Genomic DNA, 25,310 nt, shown 5'->3' with positions numbered 1-25,310 from the left:
AAAAAAAAATTTGTAGAGATAAGGATCTCTCTATGTTGCCCAGGCTTGTCTCAAACTCCTGGGTTCAAGTAATCCTCCTGCCTCGGCCTTCCAAGGTGCTGGGATTACAGGTGTGAGCCACCACGCCCAGCCACCTGTGCATTTTTTTTTTTTTTTTGAGCTAGAGCCTCACTCTGTTGCCCAGGCTGGAGTGTAGTGGTGTGATCTCAGCTCACTGCAACCTCCGCCTCCCGGGTTCAAGCGATTGTCCTGCCTCAGCCTCCCGAGTAGCTGGGGTTATAGGCGCGCAACACCAGGTCCGGCTAATTTTTTTGTATTTTTAGTGGAGATGGGGGTTTCGCCATGTTGGCCAGGCTGGTCTTGAACTCCTGACCTCAGGTGATCTGCCTGCCTCGGCCTCCCAAAGGGCTGGGATTATAGGCGTGAGCCACCTTGCCTGGCCCACCTGTTCATTTTTAATGCCAGGGTTTTATCAGTGCTTTATTTACCAAACACTGAGTACTCCCTGTGCCTCTGGGGCTGTTCCAGTCTCTGGGGATACAGAGAGGAAAGGGGACACTGGAACTTGTGTTCCTTGGGGCAGGGACTACTCTTCTGGTTCCCTGCAGTGAGCTGACCAGTCTGACCTCATGCTCTTGGCTTCGTTTCAGGGTTTCCTGGAGGAAACTAGCCTCTTTTACGGACATTACACCATTGATGGGGTGAAATTTCAGAACTTCACCTATGATCTGCCCCTGGTGTATTTGCTAAGCACAATCGCCTCCCTGGCCCTGAGCCTTCTTTGGATAGTGAAAAGGTAAAGTCTGCCTTTGCATTCTCTCTGAATTACCCTTGATGGCTGGAGGCTATTGGAGATACGGGAGCTCTGGGAGCCATTGCCTAAAGGATGAGTGGAGTCCAGTGGTGGGTTTTGTGGGGAAGGGCTTGTGAGTACATTGGCAGCTGAAGAGACCTAGGAGAAATAGAAGTCAGGATTTGGGATGGAGTAGCAGACTAGCAGACTGAGGTTCTTCTTTTTTTTTTTTTTTCCCAGACAGTCTTTCTCTGTCACCCAGACTGGAGTGCAGTAGCGGAATCTCGGCGCTCACTGCAACCTCTGTCCCCCAGGTTCAAGTGATTCTTGTGCCTCAGCCTCCTGGGTAGCTAGGACTACAGGAACGTGCCACCACGCCTAGCTAATTTTTGTATTTTTAGTAGAGTTTGGCCAGGCTGGTCTCGAACTCCTGACCTCAGGTGATCTGCCCACCCTGGCCTCCGAAAGTTCTGGGATTACAGGTGTGAGCCTGGCCTGGGGTTCTCGACTCAATCATTACTGAACACATCTGGCAATCCCACCCCACTGCACACATACCCCTTCCTTTGCTTCGGTGTGTATGTTAACTAGGTCTCTACTGGGTTGTAAGTAGGAGAAACCTAGCCCTGAGGGTTATTGAGTGGCTCACAGATCCAAGGAAGGGAGGAAACTCAAATTACAGGAAGGACAAAGATGGAGCCATGGCTTAGGAACAACATCAAAAGCAAGAATCCCTCGTCTTCAATTCTTTGGTATAGTGGTGCCTTTCTTAAGTGGTGGGAAGTAGGGCATCTTATAGTTTGCATCAGCCTTGACCTCCTGGGTCACAGGTGCAGAAATCCTTAGAAGAGACTTGTTATGTCTGCTTCATTCAGGTTCCCAGCCCTGACCCCTCCACCATGGCCATGGGGAGCAGTGTGTCTGCAATGAGCCGCTGGTAGTTCAAGTGCTCAGCACTGTGCTCCTTCAGCTGTGGCCAGGGTCTAGGGTCCTATGACAACATGGCTTTTCCTGTGGGAGACAAGTGGTTTAGGGAGAGAGAGCAATTCCCAAGGAAAGAGAAGAGTATTAATTTCCTTAACAAACAACAGGTACAAAAGGTACAATGACCCAAACACAATAGAAATTTTTTTTCTTTTTTATTAGCTGGGCGTGGTGGCACACACTTGTAGTCCCAGCTACTTGGAAGGCGGAGACAGGAGAATCACTTGAACCTGGGAGGCGGAGGTTGCAGTGAGCCAAGATCGTGCCACTGTATTCCAGCCTGGGCGATAGAGCCAGACTCTGCCTCAAAAACAAACAAACAAAACAAAAACAAAACCTGTATTTCTCTTTTACATGACAGTTCTGGGTAGGGGCATAGGTTAGTGTGGTAGAATTCATCTTACAGTATTCTAGGACTAAAGTTGACCAAAGTTCAGCCATCTTCAGCATGTGGCTTCGAAGTTTCTGCCGAGGGATGGGAAAGGAAAATGCATGGAGGAGAACCATGCGGATGGTATTTATAGGCCAGACCAGGAAGTGGTGTACATCACTCACATCCCATTGGCTACAGCTCAGTCACATGACTATAGCCAACTGCAAGGGAGGCCGGGAAACATTGTTCCTGGCTGAGCAGCCATTACCCAGCAGTGACACTGTATTATAGAAGGTGAACCACAAATTTTTGATGGACAGCTTGCCATCTCTGCCCCGGGGGGGTTGCCATCTCTGCCCTAGTATCATGGATGGGCCTCTTTCTTGCCTACTTGATTGTCCTTGTGAGAGCATGCACAGTGTTGTAAGCCATGGAGCTGCAAAGCTCCTTATCACAGGTGCAGAAGAGACCAGGGTGCTGCAGATAGATTTGGCCCTCCGTAAGGACCAGAATTCACCACTGCAAAGAAAACCCCAATGCCCAACTGGGCACTTGTATCCTGAGTCAGAATCTATGAGATGAACGTGAACTAGTGAGCGTCCATCCCCCACCCAAATGTACTATGTACAAATGAGAAGCAGCCTCAGGCTGCTTTTGAGGGGCAAAGAGATGCTTGGTAAAGAAATATTGGTTGATTGGGGTTCCATGATTGTGCCAGGGGAGATCCAAGTTTTATGGACCTACAGGCTAAACAATTTGGAAGTGCCATCTTTAAGACAAAGAGTATGAAAATATGCTTTGTAAATGATTAAAAAAAAAAAAAACCCAAATAAGACCATAGGAACACATTGCTAGAGTCTTCCAAAGCCTTGGAAGGGGCCCTGAAGAATGAGTAAGGTTTTTTGTTTTTGTTTTTTTTTCTTTTCTTTTCCTTTCTTTTTTCTTTTTCTTTTTTGAGACGGAGTCTCGCTCTATCACCCAGGTTGGAGTGCAGTGGCGCGATCTCAGCTCACTGCAAGCTCCGCCTCCCGAGTTCACGCCATTCTCCTGCCTCAGCCTCCTGAGTAGCTGGGACTACAGGTGCCTGCCACCATGCCTGTCTAATTTTTTTGTATTTTTAGTAGAGACGGGGTTTCACCGTGTTAGTCAGGATGGTCTCGATCTCCTGACCTTGTGATCTGCCTGCCTTGGCCTCCCAAAGTGCTAGGATTACAGGCGTGAGTCACTGCGCCTGGCCATGTTTTTGTTTTTTTTCAAGACGGAGTCTTGCACTGTCACCTAGGCTGGAGTGCAGTGGCGTGATCTTGGCTCACTGCAACCTCTGCCTTCCGGGTTCAAGCAATTCTTCTGCCTCAGCCTCCCAAGTAGCTGAGATTACAGGTGCACACCACCATGACTGGCTTAATTTTTGTATTTTTAGTAGAGATGGGGTTTCACTACATTGGCCAGGCTGGCCTCGAACTCCTGACCTTGTGATCCACCCACCTTGGCCTCCCAAAGTGCTGGGATTACAGGCATGAGCCACCGTGCCTGGCCAAATGAATAAGGTTAGTTGCACAGCGAATCTACCTATGAATCTTGTTCAAGCTCAAGGCCTTGATTGCTTTCTGGGGAAGGCCATGGAGGGAGGGCTGGGTGTGATGTAATGGGAGAAAGGCCTGCTGTAGCCCAGGAAGTGGACGTGCCACAGAGTGACAAAGAGTATGGACTTTGTAGGCCCGAGACCATGGGTGGAATGTCAGTTCACCTCTTTGAGCCTCATTTTCTTCATCTGTGAAATGTGCATACCTGGAAGGGTTGTTGGGAGGATCAACAAACTAGGCAGGTGAATGAACACCTCAGCACTGTGCCTAGCACCTTATAGACATTTATTAATTACAGTTATCATCATCATCATCATCATCACCAAAGTAGCACCAGTTCTGCCACCTAACTCTCTGGATATAGGGAAATAATTTTCCTTCCTCTGGATCTTAGTTTTCTCATCTATAAAATGTAGGTCTGGGTCAGGCACAGTGGCTCATACCTGTAATCCTAGCACTTTGGGAGTACAAGGTGGGTGGATCACTTGAGCTAAGAGTTCAAGACCCACTCTGGGCAACATGGCAAAACCCTATTTCTACAAAAAATACAAATAATTAGCTAGGTGTGGTAGCATGTACATGTAGTTTGAGCTATGCGGGAGGCTGAGGTGGGAGGATCACCTGAACTTGGGGAGGTTGAGGCTGCGGTGAGCCATGATCACACCCCTGCACTCCACCCTGGGTGACAGAGTGAGACCCCATCTCAAAAAGTAAAAAATAAAATAAAATGTAGGTATGGTCTGAATCAGAGGCTTGCAACTGGGGTGGGTCACCATGAGCTTTATAACATGGCATATTTCTGGAGCCCACATGAGACCTATCGAATTGAAAATCTCAGATAAGAAACCATTTGGGAACCTGGATTTGGGGAAAGCACTCCATGTGGTTCTGACATAAATTCTTTGCTGTAATCCTTTGGCAGAATGACTGATCATAACAATTCCTTCCATTTCTATTGTCTTCATGCCTCACTGGCAAATCCTAAAAATAACCTGTTTCATCTACAGAGGACTGTGTATGGCATCTGGTATTTTATACCAAGCGCCAGGTGTATTTTTTCCATGAAAGCATTTGAATGAATAAAAATATGCAAGAGAATTATATCTGACCTAAACAGGTGCTCACTAAATAGTTAATATGCTATTTAAGTCATTTAGTCATTGCTTTATCTGTCAGTTGCATGTTAACCAAAGTATATAGTCCATACATTATGGATATAAAGGTGGCAAGATAGCCAGGGTACCTGCTCTCAAGGAATTTAAAATTTAGTTAGAGTATGGAGTTACAAGCAGTAAACAGATGAATAAGATAATTGCAGTTTAGTGTCGTTCCTATGAATTAAATAAAAGGGATTGGGCTGGGCACGGTGGCTCATGCCTGTAATCCCAGCGCTTTGGGAGGCCGAGGCAGACGGATCATGAGATCAGGAGATTGAGACCAGCCTGGCCAACCTGGCGAAATCCTGTCTCTACTAAAAATATAGAAAATTAGCTGGGCATGGTGGCAGGTGCCTGTAATCCCAGTTACTCGGAAGGCTCAGGCAGGAGAATCACTTGAACCTGGGAGGTGGAGGTTGCAGTGAGCTGAGACCGCACCACTGCACTCCAGCCTGGGCAACAGAGTGAGACTGTCTCAAAAATAAATAAGTAAATAAATAAATAAAAGGGACTGACTTAAAGTGAGGGTTATAGCCTTAGATGGGGAGGTGAGGGATTATAAAGGGGTTATCTAAGCCAAAACCTGAAGGATGGAAAGGAGACCAGCCACAGGGAGGGTCAGAGGAGCATCATCCTTGGAGATGGTAATGGGAATTCCCAAGTGTAGAGTCCCAGAGGCAGGAACAGGAATTTGTGTATTTATAGAAAGGAGAGAAAGCAAATACAGTTACATGGGAGGAGAGACGACGGCAGAGCTGGATCATATAGGATATCTAAGCTGTATTAAGGAGTTTGGATTTTAAAAGAAAATGAATCGTTCTACCAAAAAGACATATGCACTCGTATATTCATCACAGTGCTATTCACTATAGCAAAGAAATGGAATCAACCTAGGTGCCCATCAACGGAGGACTGGATAAAGAAAATGTGGTACACATACACCATGGAATACTACACAGCCATAAAAAAGAATGAAATCATGTCCTTTGCAGCAACATAGTTGCAGCTAGAGGCCATTATCCAAAGCAAATTAATGCAGGAACAGAAAACCAAATACCGCATGTTCTCACTTATTAGTGGGAGCTAAACATTGGGTACTCATGGACATAAAGATGGCAACAAAAGAAACTGAGGACTCCTAGAGTGGAGAGGGAGAGAGGGAGGCAAGGATTGAAGCACTATTGGATACTGTGCTCGGTACCTGGATGATGGGACCATTTCTACCCCAAATCTCAGCATCATGCAATATTATCAAGGTTACAAACCTGCACATGTGCTCCTGAATCTAAAATAAAAGTTGGGGAAAAAAATTTGGATTTTATTCTAGCTGTGATTGAAGCGATTAGATGGGTAAAAGGAAAGGATCAACAATGAGACACCTTGTTAGCTGCCACATATATTTAGAATGGCCCCAAACCTGACCATGTCACAATGGGCTGAAAAGGCAGCTATGTCTAACTTTTTAAGTTTCAGACAGAGCCAATTCAGGGGACTCTCTTTTGCTGTTCTTTCTATAAGAAGGATGATTGTGTTTTGGGGTCAGGTCGGTGGAAGGATTCAAAATCAACCTGATTCGGAGTGAGGAGCACTTTCAGAGCTACTGCAACAAGATATTTGCTGGCTGGGACTTCTGCATCACTAACCGCAGCATGGCGGATCTGAAGCACAGCAGCTTGCGGTACGAGCTCCGAGTGAGTGCTCCTGGGTTTGCCCGTGGTGGGGTCCTCACCAGCAAGGTCCTGCCTTTGGAGCCTGAGTTTTCAGCTTGCAGAGGATCAAGGGTGGGGGACAGGTTGTCCCTGGTGCTTGGCAACTTACCCCTCTGTAGCTTTCAAGAACTTTTCACAGCGAACACGTTACTGGGGTTGATTACTCTAGACCTGAACAGGAGCACTGGTGAACTGGGACTGGGAAGTGGGGTGGGGACGCAGTGGCTGGAAAGAGGTGATGTCTTTCCCCATACCCTGCTACTTTACACTGTTATTTTTCCACCTGAGGAGGACCTGTCATAAACACTGCTTATACCAGGAGAAATGGGAGTAAGGAGGGAATGTTACGACAATAGTGTGGAATGGAGAGTATATGAAAAAGCACAGACCGGGCGTGGTGGCTTATGCCTGTAATCCCAGCACTTTGGGAGGCTGAGGTAGGCAGATAACAAGGTCAGGAGATCGAGACCATCCTTAGTAGAGATGGTGAAACCCCATCTCTACTAAAAATACAAAAAATTAGCCGGGCATGGTGGGACATGCCTGTAGTCCCAGCTACTCGGGAGTCTGAGGCAAGAGAATCACTTGAACTGGGAGGCAGAGGTTGCAGTGAGCTGAGATTGCGCCACTGCATTCCAGCCTGGGTGACAGAGCGAGACTCCATCTCAAAAAAAAAAAAAAAAGTACAAGAGAGTTTCCAACCATCTCTACTAAAAATACAAAAAATTAGCCGGTCATGGTGGCACATGCCTGTAGTCTCAGCTACTCGGGAGTCTGAGGCAGGAGAATTGCTTGAACCTGGGAGGCAGAGGTTGCAGTGAGCTGAGATTGCACCACTGCATTCCAGCCTGGGTGACAGAGCGAGACTCCGTCTCAAAAAAAAAAAAAAAAAAAGTACACGAGAGTTTCCAAATGAATAAGGAGAGAAAGGAGTAAAGAATAGCATGTTAATAAACCCATCAAAGAAAAGGAGGAGGGGACAAATCAAAAGCATAATAAAATGGAAGGAATCAAATCAAATCTATTCTTTCTTACACTAAATACAAACAGATTAAATTCTCCTAATAAAAGCAGAGACTACTAGATTGTGTAAAAGAAAAAATAACAACACCTCACCTGTATTGTGTTTGAAGAAATGACACATACTATATTTAAGTAATATCATGAATAGTTTATAGTTCTGTTTTCACATTTATTGCAAAGCCCAACTGCAGTCTTAAATAGGAGGTTCTACCTTTACTTAGGCCCTTAGTAGACATAAAAAATAGTTGGGTTAGGCCAGGCGTGGTGGCTCATGCCTGTAATCCAGCACTTTGGGAGGCCGAGGCAGGTCAGGGTCAGGAGATTGAGACCATCCTGGCCAATATGGTGAAACCCCATCTCTACTAAAACTACAAAAATTAGCTGGGCATGGTGGTGCATGCCTGTAATCCTAGCTACTCGGGAGGCTGAGGCAGGAGAATGACTTGAACCAGGGAGTCAGAGGTTGCAGTGAGCCGAGATTGGACCACTGTACTCCAGCCTGGCAACAGAGCGAGACTCTGTCTCAAAAAAAAAAAAAGGAGTTGGGCTAAGTCTAGGATGGTATCTTGGGGGAGATGAATATTTAAAAGATGTCTTTTTTTTTTTTTTTCTGAGATAGCATTTCACTGTGTCATCCAGGCTGGAGTACTGTGACGTGATCATACATCACCACAGACTTGAACTCCCAGGCTCAAGCAATCTTCCATGTCAGCCTCCCGAGTAGTGGGGACTACAGGCACTCATCACCACACTCAGCTAATTCTTCTGGGTTTTCTTGTAGAGATAGGGTCTCACTATGTTGCCAGGGTTGGTCTTGAACTCCTGGGCTCAAGTGATCCTCCTACCTTGGCCTCCCACAGTGCTAGGGTTACAGGAGTGAGCCACCACGCCTGGCTAGAACTCTTAAAGATGGATGGGGAGAGAATGATGAATCAATTTCTATCCCTGAGTATCCCTTCATCCCACTGCTCACAAATGGATTTTCTTTTACCTTCAGGCAGATCTGGAGGAAGAAAGAATACGGCAGAAAATAGCAGAAAGGACCTCGGAAGAGACAATACGCATTTACTCTTTGAGACTGTTTTTGAACTGTATTGTTCTGGCTGTTTTAGGGGCATGCTTTTATGCAATATATGTAGCAACTGTCTTCTCGCAAGAGCACATGAAAAAGGTAAGTTAACTTGTACTCTGGCTGGATATTATGCCTAGTGCACTGAAAACCTGTGAGGTAGATACCATCGTCATTTCTGTTTTACATATGGAGATACAAGTTTGGCTGATATGATCAAGACCTGCAAATCAGAGGTGATCAGTTTCCTTTTTTTTTTTTTTTTTTTTGAGACGGAGTTTCACTCTTGTTGCCCAGGCTGGAGTGCAATGGCATTGTCTTGACTCACTGCAGCCTCTGCCTCCCGGGTTCAAATGATTCTCCTGCCTCAGCCTCCTGAGTAGCTGGGATTACAGGCATGTGACACCAAGCCTGGCTAATTTTGTGTTTTTAATAGAGATGGGGTTTCTCCATGTTGGTCAGCCTGGTCTTGAACTTCCGACCTCAGGTGATCTGCCCGCCTCCACCTCCCAAAGTGCTGGGATTACAAGTGTGAGCCACTGTGCCCTGCCCAGGTTTCACTTTTAAGAGAACTTTTTTGTTTTTGTTGTTGAGACAGAGTCTCACTCTGTCACTCAGGCTGAAGTGTGGTGGTGTGATCTCAGCTCACTGTAACATCCACCTCCCAGGTTTAAGCGATTCTCATGCCTCAGCCTCCCTAGTAGCTGGCATTACAGGGATGCACCACCACACCCAGCTAATTTTTGTATTTTCAGCAGAGATGGGGTTTCACCATGTTGGCCAGGCTGGTCTCGAACTCCTGACCTCAAGAGATCCACCCACCTTGGCCTCCCAAAGTGCTGGGATTACAGGTGTGAGCCACCACACCTGGCCTTAGAGAAATTTTTAAAAGCATCTAAAGTGTAGTGTTTGAGATCCTTACTGCTCCTGGAATTTGCAATATTCAAAACTAGGCTGGACTAGGGTTTTATCCCTGACTGTTATTTATGAACTAAGGCCTTGGTTTTCCTAAATAGCAGTGGTTTTAAAATTCCAAGTTTGTCTAGTGGCTCTGTTTTATGAAATCAATCATCAGGGGTCCAGGTTCCGTTCATGTTGTGGCTCTGCCCTCCCTAGGATATGGTTTTCTTTTCTTCTTTTTTCTTTTCTTTTCTTTTTTTTTTTGAGACAGAGTCTCGCTCTGTCACCCAGGCTGGAGTGCAGTGGCACGATCTCAGCTCACTGTAACCTCCACCTCTTGGGTTCAAGTCATTCTCCTGTCTCAGCCTCCCAAGTAGCTGGGGTTACAGGCACCCGCCATCACACCTGGCTAATTTTTGTATTTTTGGTAGAGACAGGGTTTCATCATGTTGGCCAGGCTGGTCTCGAACTTCTGACCTCAAGTGATCCACCTGCCTCAGCCTCCCAAAATGCTGGGATTACAGACATGAGCCACTGCGCCTGGCTGGGTATGGTCTTCTTTTGGTACAAGATAGCTCACCACCATGGCCACATTCTAGCCAAGGGGAAGGAGATGAAGGGGCTAAGGAGGGCACATTTCTTCCTTTAAAGGGCATAACCTGGAGGTTACACTAAAAACTTCCACTCATATCCCCTTGGCCAGAATTTAGTCACATGGTAGTACCTAGCTGCAAGGGAGGCTAGGAAATTTACTTTTTATTGTGGATGGCTATATATTGTCTAAGTAGTCTGTTACTGTGAAAGCAGGGAATTGCTATTTCAATTTCAAATCAATCACTTCTACACCCTTGAAGATACTTTAAATTGCCCGTTTATACAGAATACATGGGTCTTCTTATACATCCCCTTAATAAATCCAGTAGAGCCTGGTTTTCTTCCCCCACAGTACTAGATACCTCTTTTTGAACATCTGAAGAAGGAGATGGCGGCCGTGTGCAGTGGCTCATGACTGTAATCCTAGCACTTTGGGAAGCCAAAGCGGGTGGATCACCTGAGGTCAGGAGTTTGAGACCAGCCTGACCAACATGGTGAAACCCTGTCTCTACTAAAAATACAAAAATTAGCCTGGCATGGTGGGAGGTCCCTGTAGTCCTAGCTACTCGGGAGGCTGAGGCAGGAGAATCGCTTGAACCTGGGAGACGGAGGTTGCAGTGAGCCAAGATCATGTCCCTGCACTCCAGCCTCGGTGACAGAGGGAGACTCCATCTCAAAAAAAAAAAAAAGAAAAGAAAAAAGGAATGAGGTGACTTACGTTTACAGGCCATGTTGAATGACAAATATGTTTTGTTTGCCCAACATGCATAGTTGAGTTCTTTTTTGTTCTATTTGTGGTGTAACTTCCTTATATACTCCTGACTAATAAGTTTTGTTATCCTCCTAGGAAATCGACAAGATGATTTTTGGAGAGAACCTCTTGATATTGTATCTACCGTCTATTGTGATCACGCTGGCCAATTTTATCACCCCAGTGATCTTCGCCAAGATCATCCGCTATGAGGATTATTCTCCAGCCTTTGAGATCCGGCTGACAATCCTTAGGTAATGGCTAACATGAAGATGGCAGGCATGTCAAGCCAGTCACCACCTGCCCCATGGCAGACATCACTAATCAACTGTGGTGCATTTTCCTGCTGAGCCAAGAGTCCCCCTCAACCTTCAGACAGCGCCCATGAATGAATCAGAATTTGTATATATGGTGAAATGTCTTTGATTTGAGAGTCTACTCCTTGGTATTATATTTTTGCTCCATATAATAGCACAGGGCATAGGCTGGGACCCTAAGAGGAGGGGTTGCTCTAAAGCTGTCAGAAATGACAGCTATAAGGCAGAGTCCAGGGAATTAACACAAATGAGTGGAGAGGACCAGGTGGGACTGTGCAGGACTTGAGAGTTTTCTTTCTGTTTTTCAAATTCCTTAGATTGCATTTGCATCTTTTTTTTTTTTTGAGATGGTGTCTCACTCTGTCCCCCAGGCTGGAGTACAGTGGTGCAATCATAATTCACTGCAGTCTCAAATCCCTGATCTCAAACAATCCTCCCACCTCAGCCTCCACATAGCTGGGACTACAGACACGCACCACCATGCCCAGCTAATTAAAATTTTTTTTTTTTTTTTTTTTTTTTTTTTTTTTTTTTTGGTAGAGACAAGGTTTTGTTATGTTGCCCAGGCTGGTCTTGAATTCCTGGGATTAAGTGACCCTCCCACCTCCACCTCCCAAATCCTGGGATTACAGGCAAGAGCCACCATGCCCGGTCTCAAAGTTTTCAAACAGAATGCATAGTGTAATGATCCCCATGTGCCTTTCACTTACATTTCAGTCATTCCCAACATTTTGCTAATCTCGTTTCCATCCATTCTCTCCTAATTTGCTAGATTATTTTAAGCAAATCTCAGGCAACATGCCATCTCATCTGTAAACACTTCATTTTTTTTTTTTTTGAGACGGAGTCTTGCTCTGTTGCTCAGGCTGGAGTGCAGTGGCGTGATCTCGGCTCACTGCAACCTCCATCTCCCGGGTTCAAGAGATTCTCCTGCCTCAGTCTCTCGAATAGCTGGGACTACAGGCACGGGCCACCACGCCCAGCTAATTTTTTAAAATATATTTTTAGTAGAGACAGGGTTTCACCATGTTGGCCAGGCTGGTCTCGAACTCCTGACCTCCGATGATCCACCCACCTTAGCCTCCCAAAGTGTTGGGATTACAGGCGTGAGCCACCGTGCCCAGCCAACTTCATTATATCTCTAAGTGATGGGAGCTTTAAATATATAACCATCATCACACCTAATAAAATCGAGGCGGTCTCCCCAGTGGGGTTGCAGATGGTTTTCCACAGTTGATTTGTTCAAAGCTGAATCCAAACAAGGCCCACATGCTGTTTGGTCATCGTGTCTCCTAAATCTCTTTTATTCTTTTCAGAGTTTCCCCTCCCCTTTTGTTAGGCCTTTGATTTGCGGAAGAAACTGGATCATTTTCCTGCAGAATAGCTCCTATTCTGGATTTCGTCCATTGTTTCTTCCTGGTGTGTTTAATTTGTTTTTCTATGCTCATAGTTGCTGTAAATGACTGTGTAGATTCAGAGTTTTTGTTAGATTCTGTGTCAGTTTTTGGTTAAGGAAACCTCTTCAGGGATGCCATGTCCTTCCTGTTGTATCCCAGCAGAGGCACAGAAGGTGATGTTAGTAATGAGTAGAGTGAGCAGAGGGCGTGGGTTTGCTCTTTCCCCCATTATTTTCTTTCCATTTTTTTTTGAGACTGGGTCTTGCTCTGTTGTCCAGGCTGGAGTGCAGTGGCACGATCATAGGTCACCTGGACACAAGTGACCCTCCTGCCTCAGCCTCTCGAGTAGCTGGGACTACAAGTACACACCAGCATGCCAAGCTAATTTTTAAATTTTTTGTAGAGACAGGATCTCCTCACATTGCCCAGGCTGTTCTCAAACTCCTGGGCTCAAGCAATCCTCCCACCTCAGCCTCCCAAAGTGTTGGGATTACAGGCTTATGAGCCACCAAGCCCAACCTCCCTTATTCTTTAAATTATTCTTTCTTTTTTTTTTTCTTTTTTTTGAGATGGAGTCTCGCTTTGTCACCCAGGCTGGAGTGCAGTGGCTCGATCTTGGCTCACTGCAAGCTCCGCCTCCTGGGTTCACACCATTCTTCTGCCTCAGCCTCCTGAGTAGCTGGGACTACAGGCACCCGTCACCACGCCCGGCTAATTTTTTTTTTTTTTTGAGACGGAGTCTCGCTCTGTCGCCCAGGCTAGAGTGCAGTGGCGTGATCTCGGCTCACTGCAAGCTCCGCCTCCTGGGTTCACGCCATTCTCCTGCCTCAGCCTCCCGCGTAGCTGGGACTACAGGCGCCTGCCACCACGCCCGGCTAATTTTTTGTATTTTTTAGTAGAGATGGGGTTTCACTGTGTTAGCCAGGATGGTCTCGATCTCCTGACCTTGTGATCTGCCCGCCTTGGCCTCCCAAAGTGCTGGGATTACAGGCGTGAGCCACCGTGCCCGGCCATGCCCGGCTAATTTTTTGTATTTTTTAGTAGAGATGAGGTTTCACCATGTTAGCCAAATGTTTCTATTTAATTTATTTTTGTATTACAAACCAAACAATAGAAAATTGTCTTAAAAAAAAAAAAACAGAACAAAACCTCACCGTCTCCACCCACCTCCCTTGAATCCAGTGTGTTTTTGTCCACACAGTTCCTTCTGTTTGTGCCAAGACTCACATGTTTTTTCTTCCAAAAACTGGATATTTATGTGATATCTCTGCAGCATACTTTTCTTCACTTTCAGCATACCAGACATCCCTCGACGCTCATACAGAAAAGATTCCACTGGTTCTTTTCAGGAATGTGTCATGTCCTGTAGTGTCACTACGTCATCACGGAATTAGGAGGTCCCAGCTGTCTGATCTTTTTAAAAAATTGTAGTCACATGTATGTAACATAAAAGTTGCCATTTTAACCATTGTCAGAGTACGATTTGGTGGCATTAAATACAGCCCCAATATTGTGCAGCCATCACCACCATCCATCTCCAGAACCTTTTCATCAGCCCTAACAGAAATTCTGTACCCATTTAGGCGTTTGCTTATTTATTTATTTATTTATTTATTTCCGAAATGGAGTTTTGCTCTTGTCCAGGCTGGAGTGCAACGGCACGATCTCATCTCACTGCACCTTCGTCTCCCGGGTTCAAGCGATTCTCCCACCTTAGCCTCCTGGGTAGCTGAGATTGCAGGGATGTGTGCCGCCATGCCCAGCTGATTTTGTATTTGTAGTAGAGACGGGGTTTCTCCATGTTGGTCATGCTGGTTTTGAACTCCTGACCTCAGGTGATCTGCCTGCCTCTGCCTCCCAAAGTGCTGGGATTACAGGCGTGTGCCACCGCAGCCGGCCTGCTTTTTTTTTTTTTTTTTGAGACGGAGTCTTGCTCTGTCGCCCAGACTGGAGTGTAGTGGTGTGATCTTGGCTCACTGCAACCTCCGCGCCCCAGATTCAAGCGATTCTCCTGCCACAGCCTCTGAAGTAGCTGGGACTATAGGCGTGTGCCACCACGCCCAGCTAATTTTTGTATTTTTGGTAGAGACAGTTTCACCATGTTGACTAGGCCAGTCTTGAATTCCTGACCTCAGGTGATCCCTCTGCCTCGGCCTCCCAAAGTGCTGGGATTACAGGCATGAGCCACCACGCCCCACATTGGTTTGTTTGTTTGTTTGTTTTTTCTCACTCTGTCCCTGAGGCTAGAGTACAGTGGCTCAATGTCGGCTCACTGAAGACTTGATCTCCTGGGCTCAAGCGATCCTCTTGACTCAGCCTCCTGTGTCGCTGGGTCACCACCACACCTTGCTCATTTTTATTTTTATTTTTTTTGTAGAGACGGCCAGGGGGTGGTGGTCTTACTTTACTGCCCAGGTTGGTCTCAAACGCAAGGGCTCACGTGATCCTCCGGTCTCTACCTCCCAAAGTGCTGGGATTACAGGTGTGAGCCACTATGCCTGGCTGGGGTTTTAAGACAGGCAGCTTTGGGCTGGGCATGGTGGCTCACACCTGTAATCCTAGCACTTTGGGAGCCCGAGACAGGCGGATTGCTTGGGGCCAGGAGTTCGAGACCACCTGGGCAATATGGTGAAACCTCAGCTCTACTAAAAACAGAAAAAAAATTAGCTGGGTATGGTGGCAGACACCTGTAATTCCAGCTACTTGGGAGGCTGAGGCAGGAGAGCTGAGATCACACCACTGCACTCCAGCCTGGGCGACAGAGCAAACACTCCATCTCAAAAAAAAATAAAAAAAATATAAAGGCAGCTTCTACATTCCCTAGCCCCAGTTTCAAGGGACCAGCTGCCCTGAGGGCCTCATCTTCCCATCCTCTCTCCTCCTTCTCTCTCCGAAGGTGTGTCTTTATGCGGCTGGCCACCATATGTGTCCTGGTGTTCACGCTGGGCTCCAAGATCACATCCTGTGATGATGACACATGTGACCTCTGCGGCTACAACCAGAAACTCTACCCAGTAAGTTGCGGGGCGGGGGCATTCGGCTGGTTGGGTCCTTCTGGAATACAGTGTCATGGTCAAGAGAACAGCGGTTGAAGCCACGAGTTTTAACTGCATTTGCTTCGCTTTCTTGTTCTAGTGATGAGACAGAGTCTGGCCCCATTGAGTCTAACCCCAGGTACTTCTGAGGGCTTGGAAACCAAAGTCTGTGCTGAGGCTCAGAGTTTGCATCAGCTGATGCCCTCACTGGAGCCACAGGATCTGGAGTTGGAAAGGGAATTAGAAGGTGTCTTGGGAGCCTGGTTTTCTCTGCCTCAGCTAGGGTCTTTCAGTTTCCTTCACTCTCTTTGGTTTCAGTGCTGGGAGACCCAAGTTGGGCAGGAAATGTACAAGCTGATGATCTTCGACTTCATCATCATCTTGGCTGTGACACTCTTCGTGGATTTTCCTAGAAAGTAAGTGTGAGGGGTGCCCATATTATCACCCCCACCACACACATGCACACACACACATACACACACACACAACTAGAGGGTCCCATTGCAGCTGTTCCAGAAGCTGCTGGATGACTCTATAGCTCTGGAAATCTGACAACTGGTAACTTTCTTTCTTTTTTTTTTTTGAGGCAGGGTCTTGCTCTGTCACCCAGGCTGGGGTGCAGTGGTGCGATCTTGGCTCACTGCAACCTCTGCCTCCCATGTTCAAGCGATTCTCCTGCCTCAGCATCCCAAGTAGCTGGGACTACAGGTGTGTGCCACCATGCCTGGCCAATTTTTTGTATTTCTAGTAGAGATGGGGTTTCACCATGTGTTAGCCAGGATGGTCTGGATATCCTGACCTCGTGATCCACCTGCCTCGGCCTTCCAAAGTGCTGGGATTACAGGCATGAGCCACCGCGCCCGGCCAAGTTTTTAATTTTTTGTAGAGAGGGGCTCTTGCTATGTTGCACAGGCTGGTCTCGAACTGGCCTCAAATGATCCTCCTGCCTCAGCCTTCCAAAGTGCTGGGATTACAGGTTTGAACCATTGTGTCTGTTCACAACTGGAAACTTTCAAGCAGCTCCAGGCTATTGACCTCAGCATTCATTAGTTGCCCATCTAAAGGCAGCATGAAGAGCAGAGATGGGGTAGCTTTCCATGAGGTTTCGCTAGGGATGACCTTCTGCCATCAGCACAAAAGGTGTAGACCCTCCAGGCTGCAGTGGACACCCGTCTCCCGATCTGGGTTCAAACTCCCTCCCTGCCCCTTGCTAGTCATGTGACCTTGGGAAGTTATTTAAGCTCTGGCCTATTTTCTCATCTGTAAAATGGGGATAGTAGTAGTACCCACCCAGTAACTTTGTGGTGAGGAGTAAATGGGATAATTAATGCAGATAAAAGCAGTGAGAACACTCCACGGTACAGAACTCAACAAAACATTAGCTGTCACCAGCATGATTATCATAAACTGTGTTGTCATTTCTGTTATTATTCTCTGTTCACTTAACCACTCTTTACCCATGTATGCAGATAATCTAGGCAGAGGCCAGAGGTCCAGTGAGCCCTTAAAAATAAATATGGAAGCCTGGGCACAGTGGCTCACACCCATAATCCTAGCACTGGGGAGGCCAAGGTAGGAGGATCACTTGAGGCCAAGAGTTTGAGACCAGCCTGGGCAAAATAGCGAGACCCTGTCCCTACAAAAAACAAAAATTAGCCAATTAGCCAAGCATGCACATGTAGTCTCAGCCACTTGGGAGGCTGAGGCAGGAGGATCGCTTGAGCCTTGGAGGTCGAGGGTATAGTGAGCTATGATTGCACTACTACACTCCAGACTGGGTAACAGAGTGAGACCTTGTCTCAAAAAAATAAAATGAAAAAAAAGAAAAAACAAAAAGTCAAGGATTGTATCAATTTGAGTGCTGAACTGTAGATCTGAGACTTGGAACCTGATCTTAATGATTCCAGAGTTCATTATATTCTGCATCTTTAAGACATTTGACTAACCAGTGTCCATGATAAATATGCATGGAAATAGTCCTGATCTTTGTGATACGGTTCTGTGGCCTTGGCAGACACTAGTAGCCCGAATGAGAATTGTCTGTTTCCAGGCTCCTGGTGACCTACTGTTCCTCTTGGAAGCTGATTCAGTGCTGGGGGCAGCAGGAGTTTGCCATTCCTGATAACGTCCTGGGGATAGTTTATGGGCAAACCATCTGCTGGATTGGAGCCTTTTTCTCACCTCTTCTCCCTGCAATTGCAACCTTGAAATTCATTATCATCTTCTATGTGAAAGAGGTAAGGAGCCAGTGGGAATGGGGGCTCATATGCTGGGCCATTTTCAACCTTCCAGGGCAACAGTATGTCTGGAGCTTACCTCACATCCCATGGGACGTATCAAAATTACATCTTTTATTTAAAATATATGTTTATTCTAGAAAAATATTGCTTTTTTTTTTTTTTTTTTGAGATGGAGTCTCACTCTGTCACCCAGGCTGGAGTGCAGTAGCGTGATCTCGGCTCACTGCAACCTCCCCCTCCTGAGTTCAAGTGATTCTCCTGCCCCAGCCTCCCGAATAGCTGGGACTACAGGAGCCTGCCACCGTGCCTGGCTAATTTTTGTGTTTTTAGTAGAGATGGGGTTTCACCATCTTGGCCAGGCTGGTCTTGAACTTGTGACCTTGTGATCTGCCCACCTCGGCCTCCTAAAGTGCTGGGATTCCAGGCGTGAGCCACCATGCCCATCCAAAAAAGACTCTTGATAGATTTTTTTTTTTTTTTTTGAGATGCTCTGTTGCCCAGGCTGGAGTGCAGTGGCGCGATCTCAGCTCACTGCAACCTCCACCCCCCAGGTTCAAGCGATTCTCCTGCCTCAGCCTCCTGAGTAGCTGGGATTACAGGCACGCTGTAATTTTTGTACTTTTAGTAGAGAGGGGGTTTCACCATCTTGGCCAGGCTGGTCTTGAACTCCTGACCTCGTGATCCACCCGCCTCGGCCTCCCAAAGTGCCGGGATTACAGGCGTGAGCCACTGCGCCCAGCCTACTCTTGATGAATTTTTATGTTTTTCTAATTTTGAGAGTTTTGTTAAGAATTGTTTTGTTAAGGCCGGATGTGTTTTGTAATTTTCTGTTGTATTTTGGAGCCAATGCATTTCTTTTATTTGTTTGTTTTTTTAATTTATTTATTTATTTTTAATTAGAGATGGAGGTCTTGCCATGTTGCCCAGGCTGGTCTTGAACTCCTGGGCTCAAGTAATCCTTCCACTTCAGCCCCCCAAAGTGCTGGAATTGCAGGTGTGAGCCACCCCGCCTGGACCAGTGCATTTATCTTCGGGTCTCAATGATTTGTGTAAGACCTTGGGCGGTTCACAGTCCATTGCGCCAAAACTAAGTGCTAATGAGGGACGTAGCCTTGCAGATGACTGGCTCATCTGGGCTTATTAACCCCTTTTTTCTTTCTTTCTTTTCTTTTATTTTTTGAGATGGAGTTTTGCTCTTGTTGCCCAGGTTGGAGTGCAATGGTGTGATCTTGGCTTATGGCAACCTCCACCTCCTGGGTTCAAGCGACTCTCCTGCCTCAGCCTCCTGAGTAGCTGGGATTACAGGCATGCACCACCATGCCTGGTTAATTTTGTATTTTTATTAGAGACAGGGTTTCTCCATGTTGGTCAGGCTGGTTTTGAACTCCTGAACTCAGGTGACCTGCCCGCCTCGGCCTCCCAAAGTGCTGGGATTATATGCATGAGCCACTGCGCCCAGCCTGTTTTTTCTTTATTATAGAGGCAATACAATATTAAACATTTAAATAATGCACATATGTATACAGTAACTTCTATCCCTTCTTCCAGAGGTACCCTCTGTTAACAAGCCCAACATTTATTGATTACCTATTATGCCAGGCCCTGAGGATTCAAACTTGAAAATCATAATAATAGTCTTAATAATAATAATGATGGTGTTAGTAATAATAGCAGATAATAATGCCATGTGTCCCCACTCTGCCATTACTTTACACAAATTATCATGCACTGATTACACCCACCCTTTGACAAAGTACTATATTATATTTTATTTAAGAAATTTTTTTTTGAGACAGGGTCTCACTCCAAGTTGGAGTGCTGTGGCACGATCTCAGCTCATTGCAGCCTCTGCCTCCCAGGTTCAAGCGATTCTCGTGCCTCAGCCTCTTGAATAGCTGGGATTACAGGCACGCGCCACCGTGCCCAGCTAATTTTTGTATTTTTAGTAGAGACGGGGTTTAACCATGTTGGTCAGGCTGGTCTCCAACTCCTGGCCTCAAGTGATCTGCCCGCCTTGGCCTCCCAAAGTGCTGGGATTACAGGTGTGAGCCACTGCGCCCGGCCAAAGTGCCATATTTTATAAATTAGGAAGCTGAAGTTCAGAGAAACTGGTCCGAGGTCACATAGCTTTTAAGTGACCCCTTGGATTTGAATCCAGGTTTATTTCACTCCAGAGCCTAAGCTCTTAACCCAGTAAGCAAAGCCTTGAATTGGACCAACTTTCTACCTGGATGTTTGGCTTTTGAAGAATGTTCTGATGCTTTCACTTGAAAACACGAGTTGGCTGAAATCATCAAAGGAGGGATGGATGTGCAAAAGCTCACAGGAACTTTTTTTTTCCCTTTCCAGAAAATACTGATTAGCCTGTGGCTTCGCAGTGTGTAGCATAGTAAAGACAGTGTGGGGTGATGGGTTGGGTCATGGGGGGCATCAGGCCTCACTTCCATCACTCACACCAGGCATGTCCCGCCGGCTGCCCCGAGGCTGGGCGCCAAGTATCCTCGGTACTCAGTGTCCTCTGGCTCAGATGTTCCGGCTCCTTCTGAATTCAGGAGAGCTTATGTCCCTGGGCAGTAACACAGCTTTTTAAACTATTGAGAAATTTCATGCCTGTAACCATTATATCCCTTCTTACTCCCCAATTGATATTTCCTTCAAGTCTTTTTTCCCTCAATGGAAATACTTATTTTTAACATGTAGGAAAAAATATATGTGCTTGTAAAAAACTTCAAGTAAAGGAACTCTTAATTTGGTGTATATTATTGTAGATACAGTTATACATGTTTAAATCCCTTTAAAGAAAACATGCTTAAAAAAACTTAAATGGCCAGGCACGGTGGCTCACGCCTGTAATCCCAGCACTTTGGGAGGCCGAGGCGGGCGGATCATGAGGTCAGGAGATCGAGACTATCCTGGCTAACACGGTGAAACCCCATCTCTACTAAAAATACAAAAAATTAGCTGGGCGTGGTGGCAGGCGCCTGTAATCCCAGCTACTTGGGAGGCTGAGGCAGGATGGCATGAACCCGGGAGGCGGAGCTTGCAGTGAGCCGAGATCGTGCCACTACACTCCAGCCTGGGCGACAGAGAGAGATTCCGTCTCAAAAAAAAAAAAAAACGAGAAACTTAAATGAGTTCATCTTGTACGGAGTTTTGAAATCTACCATTTTCACAGTGCCACATGGGGATGTAAAGCTGTCTGTCATCCTTCTTTTTTCTTTTTTGACATGGGGTCTCACTTTGTCACCCAGACTGAGGGTAGTAGCACAGTAGCATGATACAGCTCACTACAGCCTCAACCTCCTGGGCTCAATCCATCCTCCCACCTCAGCCTCCCAAGTAGCTGGGAATACAGGTGCACACCACCATGGCTGTCTAATTTTTGTAGAGACAGGGTTTTTTAAAATAGAGATGGGGTTTCACCATGTTGGCCAGGCTAGTCTCGAACTCCTGGCTTCAAGTGATCCACCCACCTAGGCCTCCCGAAGTGCTGGGATTACAGGCATGAGCCACCACGCCCGGCCTCATCCTTCTTTAGGATTGTATGGTATTTCATTCTATATAGATATACTTTAACCTTTAACTATAACCTAATGAACTCCTGCTCCCCACCTCCACTTTTCTTTTTGAGACAGGGTCTCTCTCTGTTGCCCAAGCTGGAGTGCAATGGCATGATCATAGCTCACTGCAGCCTCAAACTCCTGGCCTCAAGTGATCCTCCCGCCCTGACCTCCCAAAGTGCTGGGATTACAGATGTGAGATGTCTCATGCAGCCACAAACCCCTACTGATAGCTATTTAGGTTGCTTGGAGTTATTCCGTGTTATCAATGACTGTAGCGTTAAACATCCACACACCTGTGTTTTGGCCCATTTCCCCTTCTATTTCATCAGCGTGAATTCTCCAAAGTTTGGAGTCTGGATGAAACCTTTTTCATTTTGATCTGTATTGCTGGACTACCCTCTGAAAAGGTTAGAGTGATTAACATTCCCCCTGTAATGCAGGAATGCGCTTATTTATCCTCACAGAAGCTGTACTTATTGATCTTAATTTTTCTTTCTTTTTCTCCTTGTAGTGGAGTCTGCTTTACACCTGCAGACCCTCCCCTAGGCCGTTCAGAGCATCCAATTCTAATTTCTTCTTCCTGTTGGTGTTGTTGATCGGGCTGTGTTTGGCAATAATACCTCTGACAATCAGCATATCACGGTAAATGCGACTTTGTTTTCTAGAACATTTCATTGCTTCTTGACCTGTTCCTCTTTTATGTAAAAGGGTCCTTCATATCACATTTTTTTTTGTTTTTTGAGACGGAGTCTTGCTCTGTCACCCAGGCTGGAGTGCGGTGGCGCAGTCTTGGCTCATTGCAACCTCTGTCTCCCAGGTTCAAACGATTCTCCCGAGTAGCTGGGACTACAAACTCCATCTCCCCAGGTTCAAACAGCCTCCTGAGTAGCTGCGACTACAGGTGTGTTCCACTATGCCCAGCTGATTTTTATGTTTTTAGTAGAGACAGGGTTTCGCCACGTTGACCAGGCTGGTCTCAAACTCCTGACCTCAGGTGATCTGCCTGCCTCGGCCTCCCAAAGTACTCAGATTACAGGCATGAGCCACCGTGCCTTTATTGGCTTTTCTCATGGTGTTCTACCCACAGAGGCTGATAAGACTTCCAAGGCTCAAGCAATCTTCTTCCCTCAGCCTCCTGAGTAACTTGATACTACAGGTGTGCACCACCATGCCTGGCTAATTATTTAAATTTTTTTATTTTTCTGTAGAGATGAGGGCTCACTATGTTGCCCAGGCTGATCTCAAACTCCTGAGCTCAGTGATCCTCTTGCTTCTGCCTCCTAAAGTATTGGGATTACAGGCATGAGCCACCACACCAGGCCAAATTTTGTTTCTTCATCTTTAAATTAAAAGCCTGTACTGGGTGCGGTGGCTCACACCTGTAATCCAACACTTTGGGATGCCAAGGTGGGGGTATCGCTTGAGCCAAGGAGTTCGAGACCAGCACTGGCAACATAGCAAGACCTTGTCTCAAATTAAAAACAAACAAACGAAAAAATAGGAAAAGCCTGGAACTTTGAGTCCCTCTCTCAGATTTTATTCTTCTTTTTATGAGACGCGGTCTCACTCTGTTGCTCAGGATAGAGTGCAGTGGTGTGGTCTTGGCTCCCTGCAACCTCTGCCTCCTAGGTTCAAGCAATTCTACTGCCTCAGGCTCCCAAGTAGCTGGGATTACAGGGACCTGCCACCACACCCAGCTAATTTTTGTATTTTTAGTTGAGAGGGGGTATCACCATGTTGGCCAGGCTGGTCTCGAACTCCTGATCTCAAATGATCCACCCATGTCGGCCTCCCAAAGTGCTTGGATTACAGGCATGAGCCACCATGCTTGGCCAGATTTTGTTCTTTTTTAACACTTTGATTCTGTATGTGTTTTGTTGCTTTTTATTGTTATGGTAATATATAAAAAATTCAAGCAGTACAGAAGGGTGTAAATCGAAGAGAAAAATATTGCCCTTTATCTTCACCTCTTATTCTCACTCTCCATAGGTTACGTAACGACTGTTAACATTTTCTTATGAATACTTCCAGAAATTCTTTATGAAAAGCAATTATTTATTTTTTAAGAAAACATGAGATAATAGTATAATCCTGTTAATTATTTTTTCATTTAATATTTTATTCTTTTTTTGTTTTTCTTTTTTTTCCAGTTAGTTTTGTATTGTATCCTTTCTCATGTCCATGGACATACAAAACTCTTCTTCTTTTAAAAATATTTTTAGCTTTGATTTTTTTTTCTTTTTTTTTTTTTTTTTTGAGACAGAGTTTCGCTCTTGTTGCCCAGGCTGGAGTGCAGTGGCGCGATCTCGGCTCACCGCAACCTCTGCCCCGCCCCGGGTTCAAGCGATTCTCCTGCCTCAGCCTCCAGAGTAGCTGGGATTACAGGCATGCGCCACCATGCCCGGCTAATTTTGTATTTTTAGTAAAGACGGGGTTTCTCTGTGTTGGTCAGGCTGATATTGAACTCCCAACCTCAGGTGATCTGCCTGCCTTGGTCTCCCAAAGTGCTGGGATTACAGGCGTGAGCCACCGCGCTCGGCCTGATTTTTTAAAATAGGAAATGCATTCACATAGCACAAAATTCAAAAGATATTTTAAAAAATGGTGAAAATTCATTTTCTCATTCTTTCTCAAGTACTTAATTTTCCTGAGTGATGGTCATCTCCTCATATCTGTGTCTTTTCTTTTTTTTTCTTTTTTAAAGATGCAATCTTGCTATGTTGCCCAGGCTGGTCTTGAACTCCTGAGCCCAAGTGATCCTCCCACCTCCACCTCTCAAAGCACTGGGATTACAGGCATGAGCCACCGTGACTGGCCACTTTTCTCTCTTTTTCTCTCAATGGTTCTTTAGTATTCCATCATATGAATGGACCATAAATTGTTCATCCATTTCCTTAAACAACATTTAGGTTGTTTCCAGGAATTTATTTTTATCCCTACATAAAGGGCTGCAATGGAAAGTCTTATACACAGACCTTTGTGATGTGAATTTAGTCAGTTCTTTCCGGGTCTTAATTTTAGTGCTTTCCTATTGTAATTTTATTTTATTTTTTTCTCTCCTTTTCATTTTGAAAAATTTTAAATCTACAGAAAAGTTGAAAAACTAGCAGCAGTAAAACGCATATGCCCTTCAATTGGATATCCCAATTGTGAACATTTTACTATGCAGTCTCCCTCAGGACCTTTGGGGATTGGTTCCATGATCTTCCCCCCAACCATATTAAAATCTTCAGATTCTCAAGTCCTTGCTATGAAATGGCATGGTAGGCTGGGTGCGGTGGCTCACGCCTGTAATCCCAGCACTTTGGGAAGCCAAGGAGGGCGGATCACCTGAGATCAGGAGTTCGGGACCAGCCTGACCAACATGGAGAAACCCTGTCTCTACTAAAAATACAAAATTAGCTGGGTGTGGTGGCGGGCGCCTGTAATCCCAGCTATTCCGGAGGCTGAGGCACGAGAATCACTTGAACCCGGGAGGCAGAGGTTGCGGTGAGCCGAGATTGCACCAATGCACTCTAGCCTGGGCAACAAGAGTGTAACTCTGTCTCAAAAAGAAAAAAAAAAGCATGGTATTTGCTTTTTTTTTGAGAGGGAGTCTTACTCTGTCACCCAGGCTGGAGTGCAGTGTCACCATCTTGGCTCATTGCAACCTCCGTCTCCCAGGTTCAAGCAATTCTCCTGCCTCATCCTCCCAAGTAGCTGGGATTACAGGCACGTGCCGCCACTACGCCTGGCTAATTTTTGTATTTTTAGTAGAGATGGGATTTCGCCATATTGGCCAGGCTGCTCTTGAAATCCCGACCTCAAGTGATCCATCTGCCT

The 25,310-nt window shown here is 46.0% G+C and overlaps 1 protein-coding gene across 3 annotated transcripts in view; it reads left to right on the top strand.

Annotated features, from left to right (window-relative positions):
- The window catches only part of TMC7 (transmembrane channel like 7), a 74,005-nt gene that overhangs the window by 39,910 nt on the left and 8,785 nt on the right, over positions 1–25,310 (top strand). For all 3 annotated transcript variants that reach the window (XM_030798354.1, XM_003266089.3, XM_012497125.1), the window contains exons 6-13: positions 651–796; positions 6,434–6,581; positions 8,620–8,793; positions 11,033–11,190; positions 15,547–15,664; positions 16,004–16,101; positions 17,736–17,922; positions 22,000–22,130. In XM_030798354.1, coding sequence (XP_030654214.1) covers positions 651–796; positions 6,434–6,581; positions 8,620–8,793; positions 11,033–11,190; positions 15,547–15,664; positions 16,004–16,101; positions 17,736–17,922; positions 22,000–22,130 — 1,160 coding nt within the window. The remainder of the gene's footprint in view (positions 1–650; positions 797–6,433; positions 6,582–8,619; positions 8,794–11,032; positions 11,191–15,546; positions 15,665–16,003; positions 16,102–17,735; positions 17,923–21,999; positions 22,131–25,310) is intronic.

The sequence above is a fragment of the Nomascus leucogenys genome, chromosome 18 (assembly GCF_006542625.1).
Source record: "Nomascus leucogenys isolate Asia chromosome 18, Asia_NLE_v1, whole genome shotgun sequence".
Classification (NCBI taxonomy): domain Eukaryota; kingdom Metazoa; phylum Chordata; class Mammalia; order Primates; family Hylobatidae; genus Nomascus; species Nomascus leucogenys.
This window is presented reverse-complemented; position numbering and strand designations above follow the sequence as displayed.